The 21237-nt window shown below is 39.5% G+C and overlaps 2 protein-coding genes across 2 annotated transcripts; both read left to right on the top strand.

The window, feature by feature from the left end:
• The first annotated feature begins 36 nt into the window (after positions 1-36).
• LOC124644773 (6-phosphogluconate dehydrogenase, decarboxylating) lies at positions 37-11579 on the top strand. Its single transcript, XM_047184307.1, has 12 exons — positions 37-228; positions 1494-1605; positions 2211-2325; positions 2420-2571; positions 3207-3299; positions 3608-3758; positions 4804-4914; positions 5660-5803; positions 6235-6389; positions 7343-7432; positions 10081-10281; positions 11000-11579. The coding sequence occupies exons 1-12, from the start codon at positions 221-223 to the stop codon at positions 11117-11119; spliced, it is 1452 nt and encodes a 483-aa protein (XP_047040263.1). The 5' UTR covers positions 37-220; the 3' UTR covers positions 11120-11579.
• Positions 11580-12237: 658 nt separating this feature from the next.
• LOC124644775 (palmitoyltransferase ZDHHC16) lies at positions 12238-16379 on the top strand. The gene is made up of 5 exons (XM_047184308.1): positions 12238-12504; positions 12585-12732; positions 13332-13523; positions 13744-13999; positions 14151-16379. The coding sequence occupies exons 1-5, from the start codon at positions 12458-12460 to the stop codon at positions 14651-14653; spliced, it is 1146 nt and encodes a 381-aa protein (XP_047040264.1). The 5' UTR covers positions 12238-12457; the 3' UTR covers positions 14654-16379.
• The last annotated feature ends 4858 nt before the right edge of the window (positions 16380-21237 follow it).

The following is a 21237-nucleotide window of genomic DNA, read 5'->3' as shown; positions in this document are numbered from 1 at the left end:
TTTGGATTTTGTTAGAACTTATAAAAACTCTTTGGTACTCGTTGACATTTGCTGTCGTCTGTCGGTGTCGGTCGTGGCAAGTTGGAAACTCAGAAACTTTGTTGTAAAAAACTTACTATATAACGCTGGCTAGAACAAGCAAGAATTCTAACAAGAAATAAAATAGCAAGTGTTTTTCCCCACGGTCAAATTGGAGCTACTATTTACATTTTAAATTAAAATGGCACAGTGAGTATTTTTTTGTGGAAATTATATTCCATAAGCGAGCATGACTTTGAATTTTTGTCACATATTACAGCTATTTTTAAGAAGCGTTGAGAAATTAATATTTTTTAATTTTTCCTCATTAATTGCCTAGTTAATCTAGTTGGTCTTCTTGTATGATTTGCACAACTAATAGGTTAGATTTACAATTAAAGTTACTGGCGCTATTACCATAAATTCATGATAAATGAATTACATTATTTCTATTTATTGGAGATCATAGCAATGTCATTTTATTATAGCTTAAATTATACCAAAATTACAAGTAAAATTACGAGTATATTGCAAGTCTTTAAAGTTACAAATAGGTATTTATCCAATGTATCATATAAGATAATAAAACATAATCAATAAACAAATTATATATATTTGTCATTGTATATCATGAACTAAATTCTTTTTAAAAATGTGCTATTAAGTATGATGCAAATAATGTGGCATCAAGGTTATTTGAAGGTGAACAAAACTTATGCTTATATAGTACTTGTGAGTTAAGTACTTATGTCATAAGTAAATGACAATTCAGTACAACACTGATATACACAAATAATTGCAACTTTCAAATAATGCTATAAGCAATAATTATAACTGCACTATCATACTAATACCTAGTAATTTAAATAGCAATTAAGTTTACTTCTTTAAATTTGACAATGATTCTCATCTCAATTAAAATCCAAAATTAACCTAACCGAAAAGCTAACTTTTACAGTAATAGTACTATTAAAATAATTTATGGTAAAGTAGAAATTCACTTAAAATGCAAATATAATTCCAATAGGTCAAGGTCAAGTTCAAAGGTAACATTCTCATTACTCAAAGAACTGTGTAAAAACATGGTTTTTACCTATTTCTTATCAAGTTTTCACATTAAAGAAGTTGTCCCAAAGTAGTAAAAAAATTACTTTGAACATAATAATTTAATTTTGATCAATTTATGTTGTGGTGAATGACTAAGCATTCTATGCCTATCATCACCGGCTTGGATGACAATACCATAATTATATACGATACTAGGTATTTTCTGTCAGTTTCGCCCGCATCCAGCGGTTACGGCGGGATAAAAATAGCCTGTTCCTTGGGAAGTGTGAACAGTGCAAGAATTTTTTATTCGGTTCAGTAGTTTGATGTCCAAACAAACAGACAAAAGAAAAAATGTTTCCTCTTTTTATATTAGCATAGTTTATGATTTTCTGTGCTGGTTTTAACAAAAATGTAATACCTTTCAGACCTAAAGCTGATATTGCCCTGATCGGGCTGGCGGTCATGGGGCAGAATCTAATCCTGAACATGGACAGCAAAGGTTTTGTTGTCTGTGCATTTAACAGAACTGTCGCCAAGGTATAGTACACCTACATTTTTTATTAAACTACTCATTTTAATTTAAAAGTTATTTTACTGTTACTTTCTAAAATGTGTCAATACTAACTTGTAATTTTATAGATTACTATACAAAATATATCGGGTGTGTCGTTCACAATCACATTAAATTCTATCACATATACTTTATGATATTCTATGGCGAATTGTAAAAAAAATAACCTAATCCATTCAGTGGTTTAGCCACAGGAGTCATTTTTCGTTTTTATAATTTACAACATCATGTGTAAAGCAGAGATAAAGTTAGGAGTATCGAATGTTTTGATCAGTTGACAGCTGTCAGTTCGCAAGGGAGAATTACAGTTGTTTGTAATGACTGACTTTTATATGGTGTTCTAATTTTCTCACATTTTTATTCTACTTACTTTGTTTGAAAAATTCATTTTTTTATTTTTACGTATTTTTCTTTTTTCTTTGTGTTAATGGACATATATTAACCAGTATATTAACGCATTTCATTTAATGTGATTATGAACGACACACCCGATATATACTTATATAATACGACGACACACCCGATATATGAAGATTTTACACATTTTTTATTTTCTGTTTAACCATTATAGGTGGATGAATTCCTCAAAAATGAGGCTAAGGGGACCAATATCATTGGTGCCACATCCCTCGAAGATATGGTTGCTAAACTCAAGAAGCCTAGGAAGGTTATGTTACTGGTGAAAGGTAAAATATTATTTTATAAGAATATCATACCGTTTTAAATTACCTCTACTGTGTACACAGTAATCCATACAGAAATTGCCAATTTCTTTTTTAGCCGGATCAGCAGTAGATGAGTTTGTACGGAAACTCGTGCCTCTTCTTGAAAAAGGGGACATCATCATTGACGGTGGCAACTCTCAATACATAGACACACAGCGCTGGTGTAAGGAACTTGCGTCCACTGGCATTCTATTCATTGGCATGGGTGTAAGTATAAGTATATTGAACAAATAGCTGCTTACGTATAGTCTGACCTCATCCTGTGGGAACTACTTTTCTTAAAGGGATAAAATATAGCCTATGTTACTCGGAAAGACTGTAGCTTTCCAATAGTGAAAGAATTTTTTCAAATCAGTTCAGCAAGAAGCAAGTTCAGAGTCTTTAGGGTATAAACTATCAAAGAATGTTCTTATTCTTCTTCCTCTTTATTATATCTTTTGTCTGTCAATAAAACACATTACGCAATCCTTTTTAAATGACGTCATAACATTTACCAAATCAGATGGAAAATATATAATCTAATTTTCATTTTTTAATTTTTATGCTGACAGGCAAAATTCTTATCATAATTAAATCTTAGATGTAATCATTGACCGGACCTGTTTACTAATGGCAAGCTTTGAGATTTAACATTTTAAGTAGATTATCTAGAATGAGTATGTAAAAAAAGATTTGCTGTGTTATACTGATATCAAGGTGGTTAGTTTCGGTAGAGTTAGTATTTAGTACATTACATTTTTTAATGATTGTGAGTTGCATACCGTGAAAGGTCAGCGGTCCCTGTAAACCTTGAATGTATAAATTTAAGTTTATGCTGTTAATTCGTAGATGATCTTCCACAGGTGAGCGGAGGTGAAGATGGAGCTCGCTACGGACCTTCTTTGATGCCCGGTGGACATCCTGCAGCATGGCCACATGTCAAACCTATCTTCCAGGTATGTACGGACCCACTGAAGAATCTGTTAAGGTAAAAGTCAATCATGATCGCATTGATTTTTAGACTTACACACCACACACACAAAGTTTGTAACCTTGTTCTTGATTATGTCATAATTGGTTACGCTTACGTCACGTAGGTCCTTCGCGAAAATTAGCCTACTAAATAATTCTTCAGTAAATAGGTATCCCTGATTAAAAACAGACATTAAAAACGAGTTTTACTCACTACTCGTAGTTCGTTTGTTTATTGCAATTTTAATACTTTTTTTTTCAATTCCTATATTTAATTGGTTTTTATTTACAGGCGATATGTGCAAAGGCGAACAATGAGCCGTGCTGTGATTGGGTGGGAGAGGATGGCGCCGGCCACTTCGTCAAGATGGTGCACAACGGCATTGAGTATGGTGATATGCAGCTCATCTGCGAAGCCTACAATCTCATGAAAGATGTCTTAGGTACGTAAGAATTAAAATTTATTTACTGCACTCAATTTGAGCAGGCTTAACTAAAGGTGCGTCTGCACGGTGCATGTAGCTGGAGCATTTTAACATGTGCAAGTGTTTTGTTTGCTTTCTTACATGCGCGAGTCGCTGGACCCGCATGTTTTTAGAATGCATGTAACCTGCGCATGTGCCTCAACTTGCGGAAGCTATTTGCACCGTGTAGACTGTAGATGCTCCCTCAAGCTAAACAATCTTGATAGAACTGTCTACACAAATACATACTGAAGAAATAAACCGCAGCCTAAAATAATGTTTCATTGGTTATTTTACAGTTGCAGCAATTACATACATTTTTTGCCCCATTTTATTTTTTAATAAGAAATCGTATTATGATTGTTTACCTACTCAAAGCTGTTTCCCCTGCACTTCTTTGAGAACTATCCCGGTCCTAGATATAATTTTGTATACATACGTATGAAACAATGAAGTATTTTTTCATATCGGTTCATTATTTTTGGAACCTTTGGATTACAACCAAATAAAAAAAACCTCTTTATTATAATACTATAGATTATTATTGAACTAGCTATTTTCTAAATATGGAAACGTAGTGCGGTCTTTATGCTAAACTAGGCGTTTTCCCGCGGTTTCACCCGCGTCCCGTGGGAGCTACTGCCCACACTGGGATAAAATATAGCCTATGTTACTCGCAGATAATATAGCTTTCTAATGGTGAAAGAATATTTAAAATCGGTCCAGTAGTTTCTGAGTTTATCCATTACAACCAAACAAACAAACAAACAAAGTTTTCCTCTTTATAATATTAGTATAGATAATTAATTTTGGTGTGCCTTTCACCAGACTTTGCGTACATTATGTTGTTTCATAATCCTCATTATGAAAAACAATAGACTGATTGTAAAAGTAGAGCAAAACCTTTAATCTGCAGCGTTTTCAGATGTAAATATACACTTTCGATATGAAACCACTTTTTATAAAGATTTTATGTCTTTTTGTGACAATATGATAATAATAAATTAATGTATTGTTTTTCAAGGTATGGAACAAGGAGAGATGGCCCAAGTATTCGAAGAATGGAACAAAGGCGATTTGGACTCCTTCCTCATCGAGATATCGAGAGATATTCTGAAATACAAGGACAGTGACGGTCAGTATCCTAGTTTTTATTTTTAATCTGATTCTTTTAAGTACACAGTCAACATTTCAACTGATAATCATAACCCGTGGATAAAGGGCAAAATAATCCCAAATAATACAGTGACCATTATAGTGTACTAGCTTCCGCCAGCGGCTTCGCCCTCGTGGTGTGTTGATAAAAAGTAGCCTATGTGTTAATCCAGGGTAATATCACCTATCTACATACATACCAAATTTCAATCAAATCGTTCCAGCCGTTTTTGCGTGATTGAATAACAAACATACATCCATACATTCTCACAAACTTTCACATTTATAATATAAGTAGGAAGTAGGATATAAGTAAGATACAAGTAGGATAAGTAGGATTAGGTAGATAACTTATTCACATTTCTCTTAAAAAAGAATCTCATGGGTAATGTTTCTTATGTAAATGAGTAGCTGTTTCCTGCAATCTTACCCCTGTCGTTTTTAAACTGCTATCCCTACCTGGATAAAAATACAGCCTACTATCTATTCCACGCGGTTTCACCCGCGTCCCAGGGAAGCTTCTTTCCTTACCCGGATAAAACATAGCCCGTCTTGTTCTTTCTTCTTTATATATTAACTATAGAAGTCATCCAGAATAGTGTAGCTTTTCGACAGTGTAAGTAATTTTTCAAATTGGTAGCACAGTATTTTCGATGCCTTCAGGGAACCCGAATGACTTATTTGTAATACTGGAATAGATTAAATTATTTTGTTATACGTTGCAGGTAAATATTTGCTGCCTAAGATTCGCGATACCGCGGGACAGAAGGGAACTGGCAAATGGACTGGTATCGCCGCCTTAGAATATGGTGTGCCGGTCACGCTAATTGGTGAAGCTGTGTTCGCGAGATGCCTTTCTGCTCTCAAAGGTACGTCAAAGTCGAAAGTATTTTTTTTATGTTCTACTAGCTTCTATTCGTGGCTTCGCCCGCATTGTTTGTAGCCTTGTGTTAATCCAGGGTATCGGCTATCTACATACCAAATTTCAACCAAATCGGTCCACCTTATAAAATAACAAACGTACATCCATACATTCTCACAAATTTTCACATTTATAATATTAATAGGATATTAGTAGGATTGTCATAGTCATGTCATAATACAAACGTAGTTACAAGTGAAGCTGATATAAGCGTGTTATAAAAATAATCAACTTTTACTGGCTGATCCTAAATGACATGGTACATCCACTGCCGTTATACCTGCCGGGTTCAAATATTATTTCGCACTGTCTAGGAGCCCGTTATCATTATTATTCTACAATATAAACACTAATGCTAATATTGCTTTTTTTGTACAGACGAGCGTGTAAAAGCCAGCAAAGTATTGCCTGGTTCCACAACTAAGTTCAGCGGGGATAAGAAACAGTTCTTAGAGCATCTTCGCAAAGCTCTTTACGCCAGCAAGCTGATATCTTACGCACAAGGATTCATGCTCCTTCGTGAGGCTGCTAAGGTAAGAACAAACTCTTTAATGTCTTACTGTCTGTTTGGTCTACATGCTAAAACAACTGAATGGATGAAAATTATCCCACTGTTCCAAACATTCTGTGTAACTGTTGTTTTGCTTCCTGGGGATAGGAATTGATATTACATACTACTTGTATGTGGTAATGTTAAAATTCTATCTCTAGTAATGCGGGATACAGAATTTTGTTATATTATAGCCGTTTTCAGCTCTTTGGTTCAGACTAGTCCTTTATTAATTTAATTAAAAATAGGCGTTGACCATCTCGAGGGTCCTATCTGCATATCCTATCCCTCTGTTCATACTATAAATGTACTGTAAAAAGCTTGAAAATATGAACATTAGGTGAAAATAGGTTCAGTAGCTACAGCTAGTATCATTCTCTTACCAAAACACTTATTACATCGGCAAGAGGCCCAAATATGATAGATTTTCAAACATTTTCAGAATATAAAGATTTGAAGGAAGACATCTGAAAAACAAGCGTAAGAAGGGTTTGATGACAAATAGTTTGTATTTCATATAGATATGTTTACATTTAATTATATGTCGTTAACATAAGATAGTTTTGTTGTGTAGACAGGTAAGGTACATAGAAATAAGTTTCAACAAATGAGGTTTGAGCATTCATAGTGAAATGTTGAACCATACTACATATTAGTTGTTGTGTAGTACTTAATATTCATTACTTGCTAATTTTGCTACGCTGTACTAAGGTGTGCAAGACATTCTTACTAAAAATATATTAGTATGCACAACTCATTCAAAGAGATTTTTCATGACATTAATCATAACTTTATTTCCAAGAAGTTTATTCTTACCTTACTCAGAAATAAAAAAATCTGCCGTTATAAAATTGAGTGAATTAGTAAAATAACACCAGTTTCATATAAAACCAGTCGTATAATATTGTTTTTATTAAATGTTCGTATTTTGTACAGGCGAACCAATGGAACTTGAACTACGGCAGCATTGCGTTAATGTGGCGAGGCGGCTGCATCATCAGGAGCGCTTTCCTCGGTAACATCAAGGTAAGGAAATACTAACTGCCTTAGGATCCGTTCAGACAGACCGGCTCGGAGAGCATCGGCGAGCATTTTTCTTTTCACACTGAACGGAGTCGATCGGAGCCAGTCGACTCCTCTTATTATTTCACACCGAGCGCCTTAGAGCATTCTTAATGACAAAAGCAGTGCGCATGCAAAAAAAACCTTACTTCAAATACTAAGTACTCAATTTTCAACGTGTTAAGAATTTGCTCTCCTCTCCGCGCCGGTCTATCTGAACGGACCCTTAACTATATTTTGGTTGCATCTACATGCATTTAACCTACAGGTTATATGCATTTAAAAAACGTGCGGGTCCAGCGACTCGCGCATATACCCAAGCGAAATACCCACCCGCGTGCTCTTGTCACTTGTCACTTGCGCATGTTAACTTGCTCCAGCTACATGCACCGTGTAGACACACCCTGAGTTTAAGTTCAATATTTGTCGAAAATTATAGTTCGGCCATTCAGAGAATGCGTTCCTGACACGTCGCGATTGAACTGACGACGTAACTTTGCAATGGCGTTGCAGTTACGATAAAAATATTTTTGCTGGTTGTTTACCGTTTTAACAATTGAGGAGCATTAAAACAACATTATTATATCAATAATCAATGAATGTTATAATTTTGTGCCAAACTGAGTGTCAAATAACTTGGTAAACAATATTTTTCTAAATCTATACTGCGCTATTACAAGGTTATGTCAGCGGTTTATATTTTGTAGTGCTGTGCTAAAAATAACAGGCAAGTATCGTAATCTGTTCTTATACAGTTATAATATAAAATAATACGTTTTGATTTTCTTTTTAAGAATTGGAAAATAATGGACTATAAGACTTAATTATAACGTTTATGAAATATAAAAATAAAACTATGACCAAACCGCATTTTTATACTTAGATTAAAAATGGTAACCCCAAATGGCGTTATGGGCCGCCATTTTGTGACGCTAAAACAGTCGTCCGTTGTCGTTTCGTGCGCATAGACCACGTTTTTCAAGTGTTTTCGATCTGTTTTTATTTGATTACCCGGCTTTTGTTAGACCGAGATATCAGGATTGATTCTGTTATTGATAATAATATAATTATACATGTAGGCGAAGATGATGATGAAGACACCACCTCCTCAAGCAAATCGGAGTCTGATTAATATTCTGTTCGCACATTCAATTCAATGTACTTGTAACAAAGAATAAATAAAACAATTTTATTATATGAATATTACCTTTTTTTGGTTTCCACTTAAATAACTAAAATATAAAACAAATGATTCCGCCAATTTAAAACGAAAATAATCTTAAAATAATGCGGCGGTTCATTTTGAAGGAACGGTAACGAACTCAGTGTTATGTTGTGCCCATCACTAGTCGTGACTAACTGATAGGTGTCCTGAACGGCCGAAGTATAACAGTAAATAAAAGGTGGATGTTGTACAATCAAGCACAAAATAGTGAATGTGAAAAAATGTCAATGTACTATGGACATGAATTTAAAATCAGGTTTAAAAAATGTAGTCTTTCTCTCTGACTTTTCTGTAAGGCGGTTTAAAATATGAAAAAAATCTGCATGATTATATTATTAATCACTAAAAATATAAACTAAAAAGTTCAATAGGTCAATTCGTTTTTTAATCGAGATAAGATCATGACATAAAGCAGTGATTGAATGTAGACCAATTGAAATAAAAACTTTATGGTCAACTGTCATCGTTACCTTAATGATAAAGTATTGATTATGTTTACTTTACAATTAAGTGGTGCGACAAAGTAATGAAGGTGAACAATGTAATCGCCGACCTCGCGATAACGTGACCACTTTGACATTCATTCAATACAATGTCATTCGAGTTACGTAACGAATTCAAGCATGCTCTAAATGTTGATATAACTTAAAACACCAAGTGACCACTCCAAGATAAACAATACAATTACAATAGACAGTTTGATTACAAGAAAATTAATCACTTTTATTTTACCATAAGTAGGGTCATAAGTTAATACCATAAGTAGGGTCATCTATACTTCTGTACTAATATTATAAAGAGGAAAACTTTGTTTGTTTGGTTGTAATGGATAAACTCAAAAACTGCTGGACCAATTTTAAATATTCTTTCACCATTAGAAAGCTGTATTAGCTATATTTATCCCGGCGCGGGCAGTAGCTCCCACGGGACGTGGGTGAAATCGCGGGAAAACGGCTAGTAAGTTAATATAATATAGTTAAGGGCCAAAAACAAGCGTTCATTCCGAAGTAAAATTTATTAATCCCAATTATAACATACAATACATATTGCTAAATCAGATTACTTATTTTCTAGAATATTAATGCTTTGCGTGACATGTTATTGTACCGACAGCGATCTTAATGTGGATCAGCAAAGACATGTCCTTATAAATACTTGTGAAAAAACTCTTAAATTATCCCTGTAAAAAGCAGTCAGAGTAAGTGTTGTACCTTTTGCATCAAATGACCCTCCCCGCTGTGGGCACAGCGTGACGTAATGTCAGACTCTTACTGACTAAAGCCCTCCTTGTTCCTTCTTTAGCCCTTTATGTGCCAAAACGATCCCGCAGCCCCGGCAGCAAATATAATACTTTATGTACTCAAATTGTGTACTGTTTGTTTACCAGGACGCGTTTACCAAGAACCCTCAGCTTACCAACTTACTCTTGGACCCGTTCTTCTGCGATCGCATCAGCGGTTCCCAGCAGTCGCTGCGTCAGGTGGTAGCTCAGACCGCGCTGGTGGGAGTTCCCGCGCCAGCCTTCTCGGCCGCCCTCGCTTTCTACGATGGCTACAGGTCCGCAGTACTACCCGCCAACATGCTACAGGTATTTATTTGCCCATATCATTTACTAGCGACCCGCCCCGGCTTCGCACGGGATAACAGTATTTCCCCACATGTAATTATACATATAAACCTTCGTCTTTAATCACTCTACATATCTATTACAAAAACCCCGCTTGAAAATCGGTTGCAGTTTTAAAGATTTAAGCGTACAAAGGGATACGTGGACATAGGGACAGAAAAACCAATTTGTTTTATACTATGTAGTGATTATCTTACAACAATAGAAAGTTCAAAGTCGTGGTGGCCTAGCAAGTAAAACAACAACCTCTTAAGTATGTGTGTACTCTGATTCTAGGTCAGGCAAGTTCCAATGCAACTAAGTTTATATGTACAACTTTCAAAATATATCTTACACACTAGTTACTGATTAAAGGTGAAGGAAAACATCTTGAGGAAACCTGGTTTATACAGTCTGAAATCACCACTACATTAAGCGAGCGTGATGAATAACGCCCAATCTTTATCTGTGTGAGAGGAGCAAGGGACGATAAAAAGTCTGATGATGGAATACTTATGTAGCAAATCTATTTTGAGGTTAATTTTTTTCAAACGGTGTGCAGCTGTTTTCAAACTGTGCGTTTTGCAGTTTAGGTACATGAGGTGTAGGTACACAAGTTGCAGCTTTTTTGGCTTCTAATTCATAATCTTAAATACCCAATTGTTACTTATTATCTATTGATTTGATGACTGTCTTCCAGGCTCAAAGGGACTACTTCGGTGCGCATACATACGAGCTGATTACGAAGCCTGGCGAGTTCGTGCACACCAACTGGACCGGCCACGGAGGCAACGTGTCTGCTTCTACGTACAACAACTAAATATACAACTGACAAAACGCGGGACCAATAACAACACAATCAGCAGACGTTTTTAATATTGCTACATTTTTATCATGTTAAGTTTGTCGATCAAGTTTTTGATTATATGTATACTCGCGCTTATGATCAACAGTGTTGCATAGGTGGCTGGGAACTGCAGTGCGATATAGGCAGCGTTCACGTTCGAATGGAAGATAGTTTTGATGTATTTGTATTGCTATAACATTCCTACACAAATTGTTTTGGGGTAGTTGCGATGAAATCATTGTAAAAGTTAACATTCCCAGTTGACAATTCCTATATTATTAAAAGATCGTATTTAAGAGAAAATGAATTGAATGTATTGTTACTGAAGTTTCTATGATGGCTGTTTGTCTTTCTATTTATTTGTTAAGTACATGAATTGCTTTTTGGGTACATCTATTTTTGGAAAACTTTAAATATATTTTTTTATTTACAATTTGTTGTATCAATTTACCTGCATACGATATATACATCTTTTCCTACAAAAAGTCTATATCAGGCCAAGTACCCGCATCTTCTGCAGATTCTCCTTGCATTTGCCTGCGCTCCACTTATGACCTCCCGAAGAAACACAAAACCAGTCATAAGAGATCTCAAGAGCTACTTGATTTCTGGCCTTCAATTTAGCCATGAATTGATTTTTCGATTTGTTTTCTCTTAAAGGCATGAAAATATAGGCTTTTGTTAAGCTTTGACGCATTTTTAAATGCATCAAGTTCCAGTTCCAATCTTCCTGCTGCATCATCAGATCAAAACTGCATACAGGTACAACTGTCAATTTTCGTAACGCTACGATTTTTGGAATTCCATTCCATAGTTTCATTGCCATTTCCAAGCAGATCAACCTAATGAAGCGTGTTAATGATTCTCATACCCTATTTAAACACAGTACAGTTTGATTTGATTATAGTACCTCTTGACTACAACAAGAACAATAATATAATTAAACTTTACCCACCTCATACTGGCTCATACTTAACTGAATCCAGATCTTCAAAAATCGCGCCTCAAGCTGCCGAGAATATGTTCTGTCCAAGGACTGTCCGGTTTCCCTCAACCCTCTTTCCAATAACGTAAAATCATAGTGCAACTGTTGTGCAATATAGTGATCGTCTGGGCTGTCCCTTACTCATATTATAACTGTGGTCTGTGGTACCACTTCTTTACATTGGCAACACCACCCGTATCCGCCGATCACCATAAATAAAAAATAACCTCACTAATTTTATTGTTAAGTTATTATTTATCTTCAAAATTAACTAAATAGATTAATAATTTGGTTATTTATTGACATTAAAATATTTATAGTTCAAAATGGTGATCATAACATGGAGATTTCGAGGGTTATTTCGAAGACTAAAGTAAGTATTGTTATTTATTTATTGTTTACCCCATTTGATTCTAATTCAGATATATTTAATGATTATAATGTGTATTGCAGAGGCTATATATTTTGGAAAATATCTCAAGCATCGTTGACCGCTCGTTCTCTTACGTACAATGAGCACATGAGCCAAAGCTATGCGGTGGATTTCCTATTGGAACCTGTGTTTTGGTTTGTTGACAACTTCGCCCAGTATCTTGGAAAAGTGAGTACATGTAAAAGCCGCTTTCTTAATTGTTGCCAATATTCATCTATATTAACTTGCATCCAGTTAGACTGGAATTCGACCCTAACATTGTAGGGGAAAGGCTCTGCATACAATGATATGATTTACCTGTCATTATCTAGAACCATGCAATGCAAAGGAAACATCAATTTCCTAATTCAATTAATAACTAGTATTTTCGGTGTATAATTGTATATTGTAACCAATGTTCAGTGGGTAGTCTTTTTTTTTTATAACAATGTCAAGAATTATCAAATGACCCCTCCTGCTCTGGGTTAGCAGCGGTGAGGGAGTGTCAGACTCTTACTAACTAAAAACCGTCGTGTCCCGTCGTAATCAGTGGGTAGTCTTAGGGGCAGATAATTCAATTGTGATAAACAGCCATGTTTTTGGGAAGTTTGTTCTTCACTGCTTCTTCTGTCTAGCGATAACACTAGAGAAAGGTGAAAGGGGTATTGGGTAATTCATTTTGACTCGAACAAGTGCTAATCTAATTAGCCTAGCTTCAATAAATGATTTTCACTTTTACTTTTACATATTATGGGGGGTTGTCATATTATATGTATTATCTTTTTCAGATGTTCGTTTTCTGCGTTTCTGTTCTAACAAGCGCGGTTGTAGGCGTGGCTTACTGGGTAGGTCTGCCATACTGGTGGCAGAGATGTCCTTATACAACTGTATTTCTAGTCATATTTGGCAACTGGCTGCTGATTAATATTGTATTCCATTACTACAAAGGTGTTGTTACTGAACCTGGATACCCACCGCCGGTAAGTAAAAAATATTGCAATTGCTCTAATTGCTCATGTGTTAAGAATTTAAATATAAGAATATTTTACATAAACGGATGTGTGTTTTGCGTGGCGTTCATGCAATCATTGCTAAACTGGGAAAATGAAGACTTGATGTTATTTTCAGTTCTGAATAAGTTATACCATCATAGTATTGGTTATTTTGTTTGAATTCTCATAAAAGAAAAATGTTTTACAGAGCACACTAATATCGGATGCAGCAAGCATATGCAGGAGATGCATATCTCCTCGACCGCCACGAACCCATCACTGCTCAGTGTGTGACCGGTGCATCTTAGCCATGGATCACCATTGCCCGTGGCTCAACAACTGTGTGGGCTACTACAACGCAAGATTCTTCTTTCTGTACATGGTGTATATGGTCATGGGTGTGGCGTTCATCATCACCGCAGGAATTGATATTGGATATAAAGTTATTTGGCTGAATGATACAGGTAAATAATTTATTGTAGCATAAACTGTGATCAAGTTATGAAATGGTCTGTTAAATATTAGCTCTTTATATTTGTATTTATTTGTAGTTCAAGATGTTATGTTGTAACAAAAATAGACATTGGTTTTAAAAGTTTTGCTATTTTATTTCAGGGGGTATAATCCCAAATAACGATCCAGATCTGATTGGGCACCCGGTGCGGCTGAACCAGACGGGCGTATTGGTTCCGGTAAAGGAAATAGTGGAATACGACTCTGTGAACTTTCCACGCGAACACAACCTACCCGTGCCGCCGATCACGGAAGCTCAACGGATCGCCGCTCACCCGTGGAAGAGAAAAGCGGTCGTTTTCATGGCCGTCACATGTTGCTCCGTGTTCCTCGCCCTCGGAACATTAACTATCATCCACGGTAAGAACATCGGCCGCGGAGAAACGAGCGTAGAAGCTCACATCAACGAGAAGTTACGCAAGCTATCTCCAGGCACTTTTAGGAATCCATATGATTTCGGTAAGCGGAAAAATTGGCGTCTGTTTCTTGGTCTTACGCAGGGCCGAACGTTTTTGAGGCATGTTTTGTTGCCTTCTGGGCACGCGCCCACTGGAACTGGGCTGGCTTGGCATACTGTGCGAACTTCACTTGAAGACTGGCCTTGATTTTATGTACTTCATTCATGGCTCTTAGCTAATTACGGGTAGTGCTTTGCACTGCGAGATATTTGTGAAAGTTTTTTAGCATTAGAAGGCGTAGGTATGCAAATGTTTTAATCGAACAGACATAATTAGTATGTCGTTAAATTATTCTGACCTAGTTAAGAAGAGTTACCACATGTCAATGCTCACGATTTAATGTTCAGGATTTTTTTTTACCAAAACTTATGACTTAATGTTTGATATTAATGTACAGTTTATAGATACGAAAGTACAGATTGTGGTAGTTCTTTATTGAATGCAACAAAAATATGTTTTAGGTAGTGTCTCAGTAAATATGTTAACAGTATTTTTTAGAAGACAAGTGCTTCGCAATATTAACTCATGCACAACAGTTATTACATTATTGTTTTTACGTAATATTAATTTATCGGGTGTGTCGTACCTAATCACATTAAATCCTACCACATATACTTCATCATATTCTATGGTGAATTGTAAAAAAACAACTTAATCCATTCAGTGGTTTAGCTACAGTTTCATTTTTCGTTTTCATCGTAATCGACATATTTTTACTAGTATATTAACGTATGTATTTAATTTAATGTGTTTAGATACGACACACTCTGTATACAGTTTACATGTCGTGTTTAATGGCAACTGTAGAAAACAAGAATTAGAAAATTATAAATGTTCGTAAACATTGACAAAATGTTCGTAAACATTGTATGGAGGTATGAGAGCAGAGAGTAAAGCTCATCATACCTCGCGGTAAAGGGAGGATCCTCCGACCGGACAGGTGTTTTTGTCCGGTGGGCTACTGCCCGACTGCCCGAGTGCCCGAGGTCGCTGGATGTGGCTGAGGGTGCTGACCAGGTATGTGCGTCCGCAACATGCTGGTGGTAAGGGATACCCATTTGAAGCTGGCTGGCTGAAGAACTCGTCGCTCGAAAGCCTGAGGAAGGTCTTGCTGATGACGTCACGTAGCTCGAAGGTTGCGTGTTCATATCACGTCGGCGGTATGTGAGGTAGTTATTGCGATCCAGTGACGGGAAGATGCCGAGTATTTTGTAACTGTCCGTCGCGAATATGGTCGCGATGAAGTAGAAAATGAAAATCGTGTGTTTTGTCATTTTCGATGCGGACGTGTTCGTGTTGCCGCACAGTTTGTTGGTTACTGTGGAGGTATGAGAGCAGAGAGTAAAGCTCATCATACCTCGCGGTAAAGGGAGGATCCTCCGACCGGACAGGTGTTTTTGTCCGGTGGGCCACTGCCCGACTGCCCGAGGTCGCGGGATGTGGCTGAGGGTGCTGACCAGGTATGTGCGTCCGCAACATGCTGGTGGTAAGGGATACCCATTTGAAGCTGGCTGGCTGAAGAACTCGTCGCTCGAAAGCTTGAGGAAGGTCTTGCTGATGACGTTACGTAGCTCGAAGGTTGCGTGTTCATATCACGTCGGCGGTATGTGAGGTAGTTATTGCGATCCAGCGACGGGAAGATGCCGAGTATTTTGTAACTGTCCGTCGCGAATATGGTCGCGATGAAGTAGAAAATGAAAATCGTGTGTTTTGTCATTTTCGATGCGGACGCGTTTGTGTTGCCGCACAGTTTGTTGGTTACTGTGGAGGTATGAGAGCAGAGAGTATGGCGATTATCACACTGCCCCGCATGATGCAGCGTTGTGCGTGGATGCGTTTTTTTCCGTTGTATGGAAATATCTCCGTTTGTATGGAAAACACGCATAGTCCAACACACTGAAAATGCATCCACGCGCGTTCATGCGGATCACGCACATACATGCGGAGAAACACGCACCCCCGCACGTAGGTGCGGGGCGAGACGCAAGGTATGGCACACTGAATCCCGCAATGCCGCGCGTGATTTTGAATGGGCGTGACGTGTATATTTGAAAATGGAACTCGCTGTGCGTGAATTTACAAAACGCACCTACGCGCGTGAGTGCGTGAAAAACCCGCACGATGATGCAGATCTGCACTCCCGCAGGAACGCGCGTAGGTGCGTCGACACGCAAGATGCAGCGTGATGCGGGGCAGTGTGAAGATCATCTAAAGCTCATCATACCTGGCGGTAAAGGGAGGATCCTCCGACCGGACAGGTGTTTTTGTCCGGTGGGCTACTGCCCGACAGTTGTTGTCGGGGTGATCTATCTGTGTTCACTGTGCGCGCGAACACTGCACGTGCGATGCAGGATAGTTGCTGATAGTTGCGTCTCCGAATGTGTAGATGGCGGTGTTGTCAGTTGTAGTACCGCTACAATTGTAACATTTTTTTGACGGATTAATTAACAGATATTTAATTACTATACTATAGTACGTTTTGAATGCTTGCTTCTGACTGCAACATCAATACCAACTACATACTATAGTAATATCATACTATAGTAACTTTTGAATGTCGTGGTGGCCTAGTGGGCAAAGAACCAATCTCTCGAGTATGAGGGCGCGGGTTCGATTCCAGGTCAGGCAAGTACCAATGCAACTTTTCTAAGTTTGTATGTACTTTCTAAGTATATCTGAGACACCAATGACTGTGATGATGGCACGTTAAACTGTAGGTCCCGGCTGTCATTGAACATCCTTGGCAGTCGTTACGGGTAGTCAGAAGCCACTAAGTCTGACACTAGTCTAATCAAGGAGTATCGGGTTGCCCGGGTAACTGGGTTGAGGAGGTCAGATAGGGCAGTCGCTTCTTGTAAAGCACTGGTACTCAGCTGAATCCGGTGAGACTGGAAGCCGACCCCAACATAGTTTGGGAAAAGGCTCGGAGGATGATGCTTCTGACTGCAACTGCCAATCGCACGTGGCCCGCAGCTGGACTACTGACTTGTACGTATTTATATGAAACCGTTTTGGATCGAAGCGGCAGCAGCACGTGCAGTCGCCCTCGGATATCGACTGATTTCATGCAGTCGCTGCAAGTGCGGTTGGGAGTTGCAGTCGGCAGCTAGCATTCAGAGCGTATCCTCAGAGTCGCTGTAATACCAAATGTCTATTGATCGAATGAATGAGGTTTACTCGCGGAATTGTATCTTTATTGTATCTTTATATACAGTATTTTTATGTCATCTCAGTTTTCACATTATAATTAGATATTTATAGTGAGACACATCATTATGATGGTTTTCCATAAAAGCGTGTATCCCGCGGTATTACCGATTTTCTTATAACGTCCTCCCGTAACGAGATAAAATATGGCCGTGGTTGACAACAGTGAAATAATCTTACAAATAGGTTTAGTAGCTTCAGAGCCTTTGTGATACAAAAACTAACAAAAAAGGATATTCTACATTATATTAGTTTAGATTAAAATTGTTTTATCAGCTTTAACCAATAGGGTTACTTTGCATTAAAAAAATATTTTATATAAATTAAATTAATATTAAATTCGATCATCTGTCATTTCGTTGGCGCGGTTTTAGAGTACTTTCGTATTATTGTAAATATATATTTCCAGAGCGGACTATTTTTATACCTTTCGAGAGGACTTAGTGTAAACAATGTTGTGATTAAGACTGAGCTGTTTGATTGTGACACGGAATTCTGTAGTTTTTAGTTAATATTTATTTATTGGTCTCCCACTACCTGTTGTCCTGTTTGGTTGACTGCCTCGTTGGTCTAGTGGTCGTAAGCGCGGCTGCTGTACTCGAGGTCTGGGGTTGATTCCCGGGTCGGGCCGAAATCGCTTTGGGGGTTTTTTTAAACTTTGACAAAGCAGCCCGTAGTCTGGAAGTTGGTGATTGATTCACCCGTGCATGTCGCATCACCCTCTTTCCGGTCGTGTCGGATTGTCGTCCCATCGGGTTACGAGAGTGAAGGAATAGAGAGTGCACCTGTGTCTGCGCAAATGCTCATGCACTGTAATATGTCCTGCGCAGCTGGCTGACCTCCTTAAATGAGAACAGCCGCCGTGGCCGAAATCGGGCGTGGACGCCATTATTATGATTTATTGGTTCATCAGTAACATCAACACTTTTCGAGTAAAAACACGATATAAAAAGAATTGGCGACTGTGACTGTCACTTATACGAGTAGATGAGACCGTAATGATTAAAGACAAATCAAAATTAAATGTATGCGATAGCCTATGTACGCCATAGCCCCCATTGCTTAGCTGGCTTAGGGCTAAGCTAGGACCGGTGGTGTCCTTTTGCGAGGACGTGATGTCTCAGAAGGAAACTGCGGAACGAGAGAGGGAGATTTCGACTCCCTTCCCCGTACTGAAGAAGTAGGCGCACCGCTCAGGTAAAGCGCGGACATCGCCCTCTTCTGACTTACTTGACTTAAAGTCCTATGTCCCCTAGATGGGGCAGAGGGCATCCACAGAGCTCCGCCATCGCGTTCAGTCTTGAGCTTCGCGCTTTATTTCGCTCCACGTTCTGCCTATAGTCACCGCCTCTGCAATGATCGTCCGCCGCCAGGATTGTTTAGGGCGGCCACGTTTCCGCTTCCCTTGCAGATTCCAGTCTAGGGCTTGTCTCGGGATGTGATCGGGGTCCCTTCGGAGCGTGTGGCCGATCCAGTTCCACTTGCGGCGTTTGATCTGCTGGTCGATCGGTGTCTCACCGCAGCGTTCCCACAGTTCTATGTTGGAGATTTTCTCGGGCCAGTATATACCGAGAATACGACGGAGGCAGCGATTGACGAAGACCTGGAGCTTACGCGAGATGTCTTTCGTGGCCTTCCACGTTTCGCATCCGTACAGCAATACGGTCTTGACGTTGGACCGGAATCTCTTGAGCTTAACTCTCCTGGTCAGTTTCCGTGATTGCCACACAGGACGGAGCTGTGCAAAGGTTGCTCTCCCTTTGGCGATCCTCGAGGTGATGTCCTCCTCGATCCCTCCTGTTTCCGACACAATACTACCGAGGTAGGTAAACTTGTGGACCCTCTCCACTCCCTCTGTGCCGATGAGCAACGGTAATGAGCACTTCACTCCGCACCTCATTTCCTGGGTCTTCCGGGTGTTAATTTTTAGTCCCGTCTCCATGGCCTCTCGTTGTAGGTCGTTGGGTACGGTGATGAAAAGGCCTTTGTTCCAGTCATCAAGTAACTCTTCGGCTGACCAGATGTTCCGCAAAAGGGGAGTCAGCGCGTTTGCTGCGGTGGTAATGTCGGCTTTGAGCATTTCCGCTGTGATGAGGTCGACTCCTGGGGCTTTCCCATTTTGTAGCCTACGGATAGCCTTCATTACCTCCTCCTCTGTAGGAGGAGACACATCGATGTCCAGGTTCGATGTGGGCATGTGGGCAAGCTGGCAGCAGGTACAGCCGTGGTTACGGGGTCACTTGGGACTCGAAAGATTTCCTCGAAGTGCTCGTTCAGCGTTAAAGCTGTCCCTCCGATTCCATCGGGTGAGTTCCATGTATACTTATGGTGGTCTCCATGTATAAAAAGCGTGCCTCCGATGGTCAGGTCGTTGTCCTGGCAGAACTCCAAGAATCTCCCTGTTCCCGTTCCGTACTCCCATCCCGTATGTACCCATGTGTCTTTGACAGCCGTAGTTGTCTGTGCCAACCTTGGCATTCAGGTCTCCCATGACGATTACTATGTCCTGTTTGCGGATGTTTTTCAAGGTCAGGTTGAGTGAACTATAGAAATCGTCTTTGTCTTCCTCTGATGCCGGGTTTGTAGGCGCATAGCACTGAACGACGGTTATCTTGCGGGCTTTGCTGTTAAACCGGGCTGTGATGATTCTCTCTGAGATGGTTTCCAGTCCAGTAGGCTCTTCTTAGCGGCGTCAGAAAGGAGGAATCCCACGCCGTATTCACGTACGTCCTCTTCATCTTCCTTCCCGGAGTAAAGAAATGTAAGGCCCCTGGACGTTCTCAGTTCACCGAATCCATTTCTGCGCACTTCGCTGAGACCGAGTATCTGCAGTTTGTATCTCAACATTTCTGTTTCTGCTTGGGCTAGTCGGCTATCTTCGTTCAGTGTTCGCACGTTCCAACAAGCAATTCGTGTCCGTATTTTCATGCCAAAGGTCGTCGTAGTTTGATTGGTCCGGTTTTGCACTGTTTCAGTTTCTTTAATCTTTTATGTTTAGGTAAGCGGGTGATTAGCCCACTATACCCTAGCCCACTGGTGGGGCTGCCACCTTGGTGCTTGTGGGCGTGCTCGGGTTTTTTTCTCGGGTTTCGTCCCTGATGAGGTTGGTTCTGTTTTGAGGCGCAGAAGACTCGCCTTGCGCCCTGCACCTTCAGCTCAGCTGCACCTCGTGGTGGTGGCCACGCGATTGTGCGGTGCAGCAGTTCCCAGGAGGGGCGGCGGGGACGTTGGTGACTCGGACTGGCCAGGGCTCTGCTCAAATTCGGTGTTCCACCACTAACACAGCAGATGGTTTCTTGGCATTTTATAGGTAATGCTGGTCTCACATCCAGCGATTCCCACCAAGACCATACCCTGGCTTCTGCCCCCTAGGAAAGGGTCCAAGGGCGAGGGTACTGCACGATTTCCTAGGAGGCGGCTTGCGTCCTGGCCGGATCCCCACCCTGGGACCTAGAGGCGAAAGTACTCGCGTCATTATATCGATGGCGCGTGGAAGCGGGCACGGGGCTCGAGGCCGGTGCAGC

The sequence above is a fragment of the Helicoverpa zea genome, chromosome 31, assembly GCF_022581195.2.
Source record: "Helicoverpa zea isolate HzStark_Cry1AcR chromosome 31, ilHelZeax1.1, whole genome shotgun sequence".
NCBI classification, from domain to species: Eukaryota; Metazoa; Arthropoda; class Insecta; order Lepidoptera; family Noctuidae; genus Helicoverpa; species Helicoverpa zea.
The sequence above is the reverse complement of the archived record's forward strand: the minus strand, read 5'-3'. Positions and strand labels throughout refer to the sequence as shown.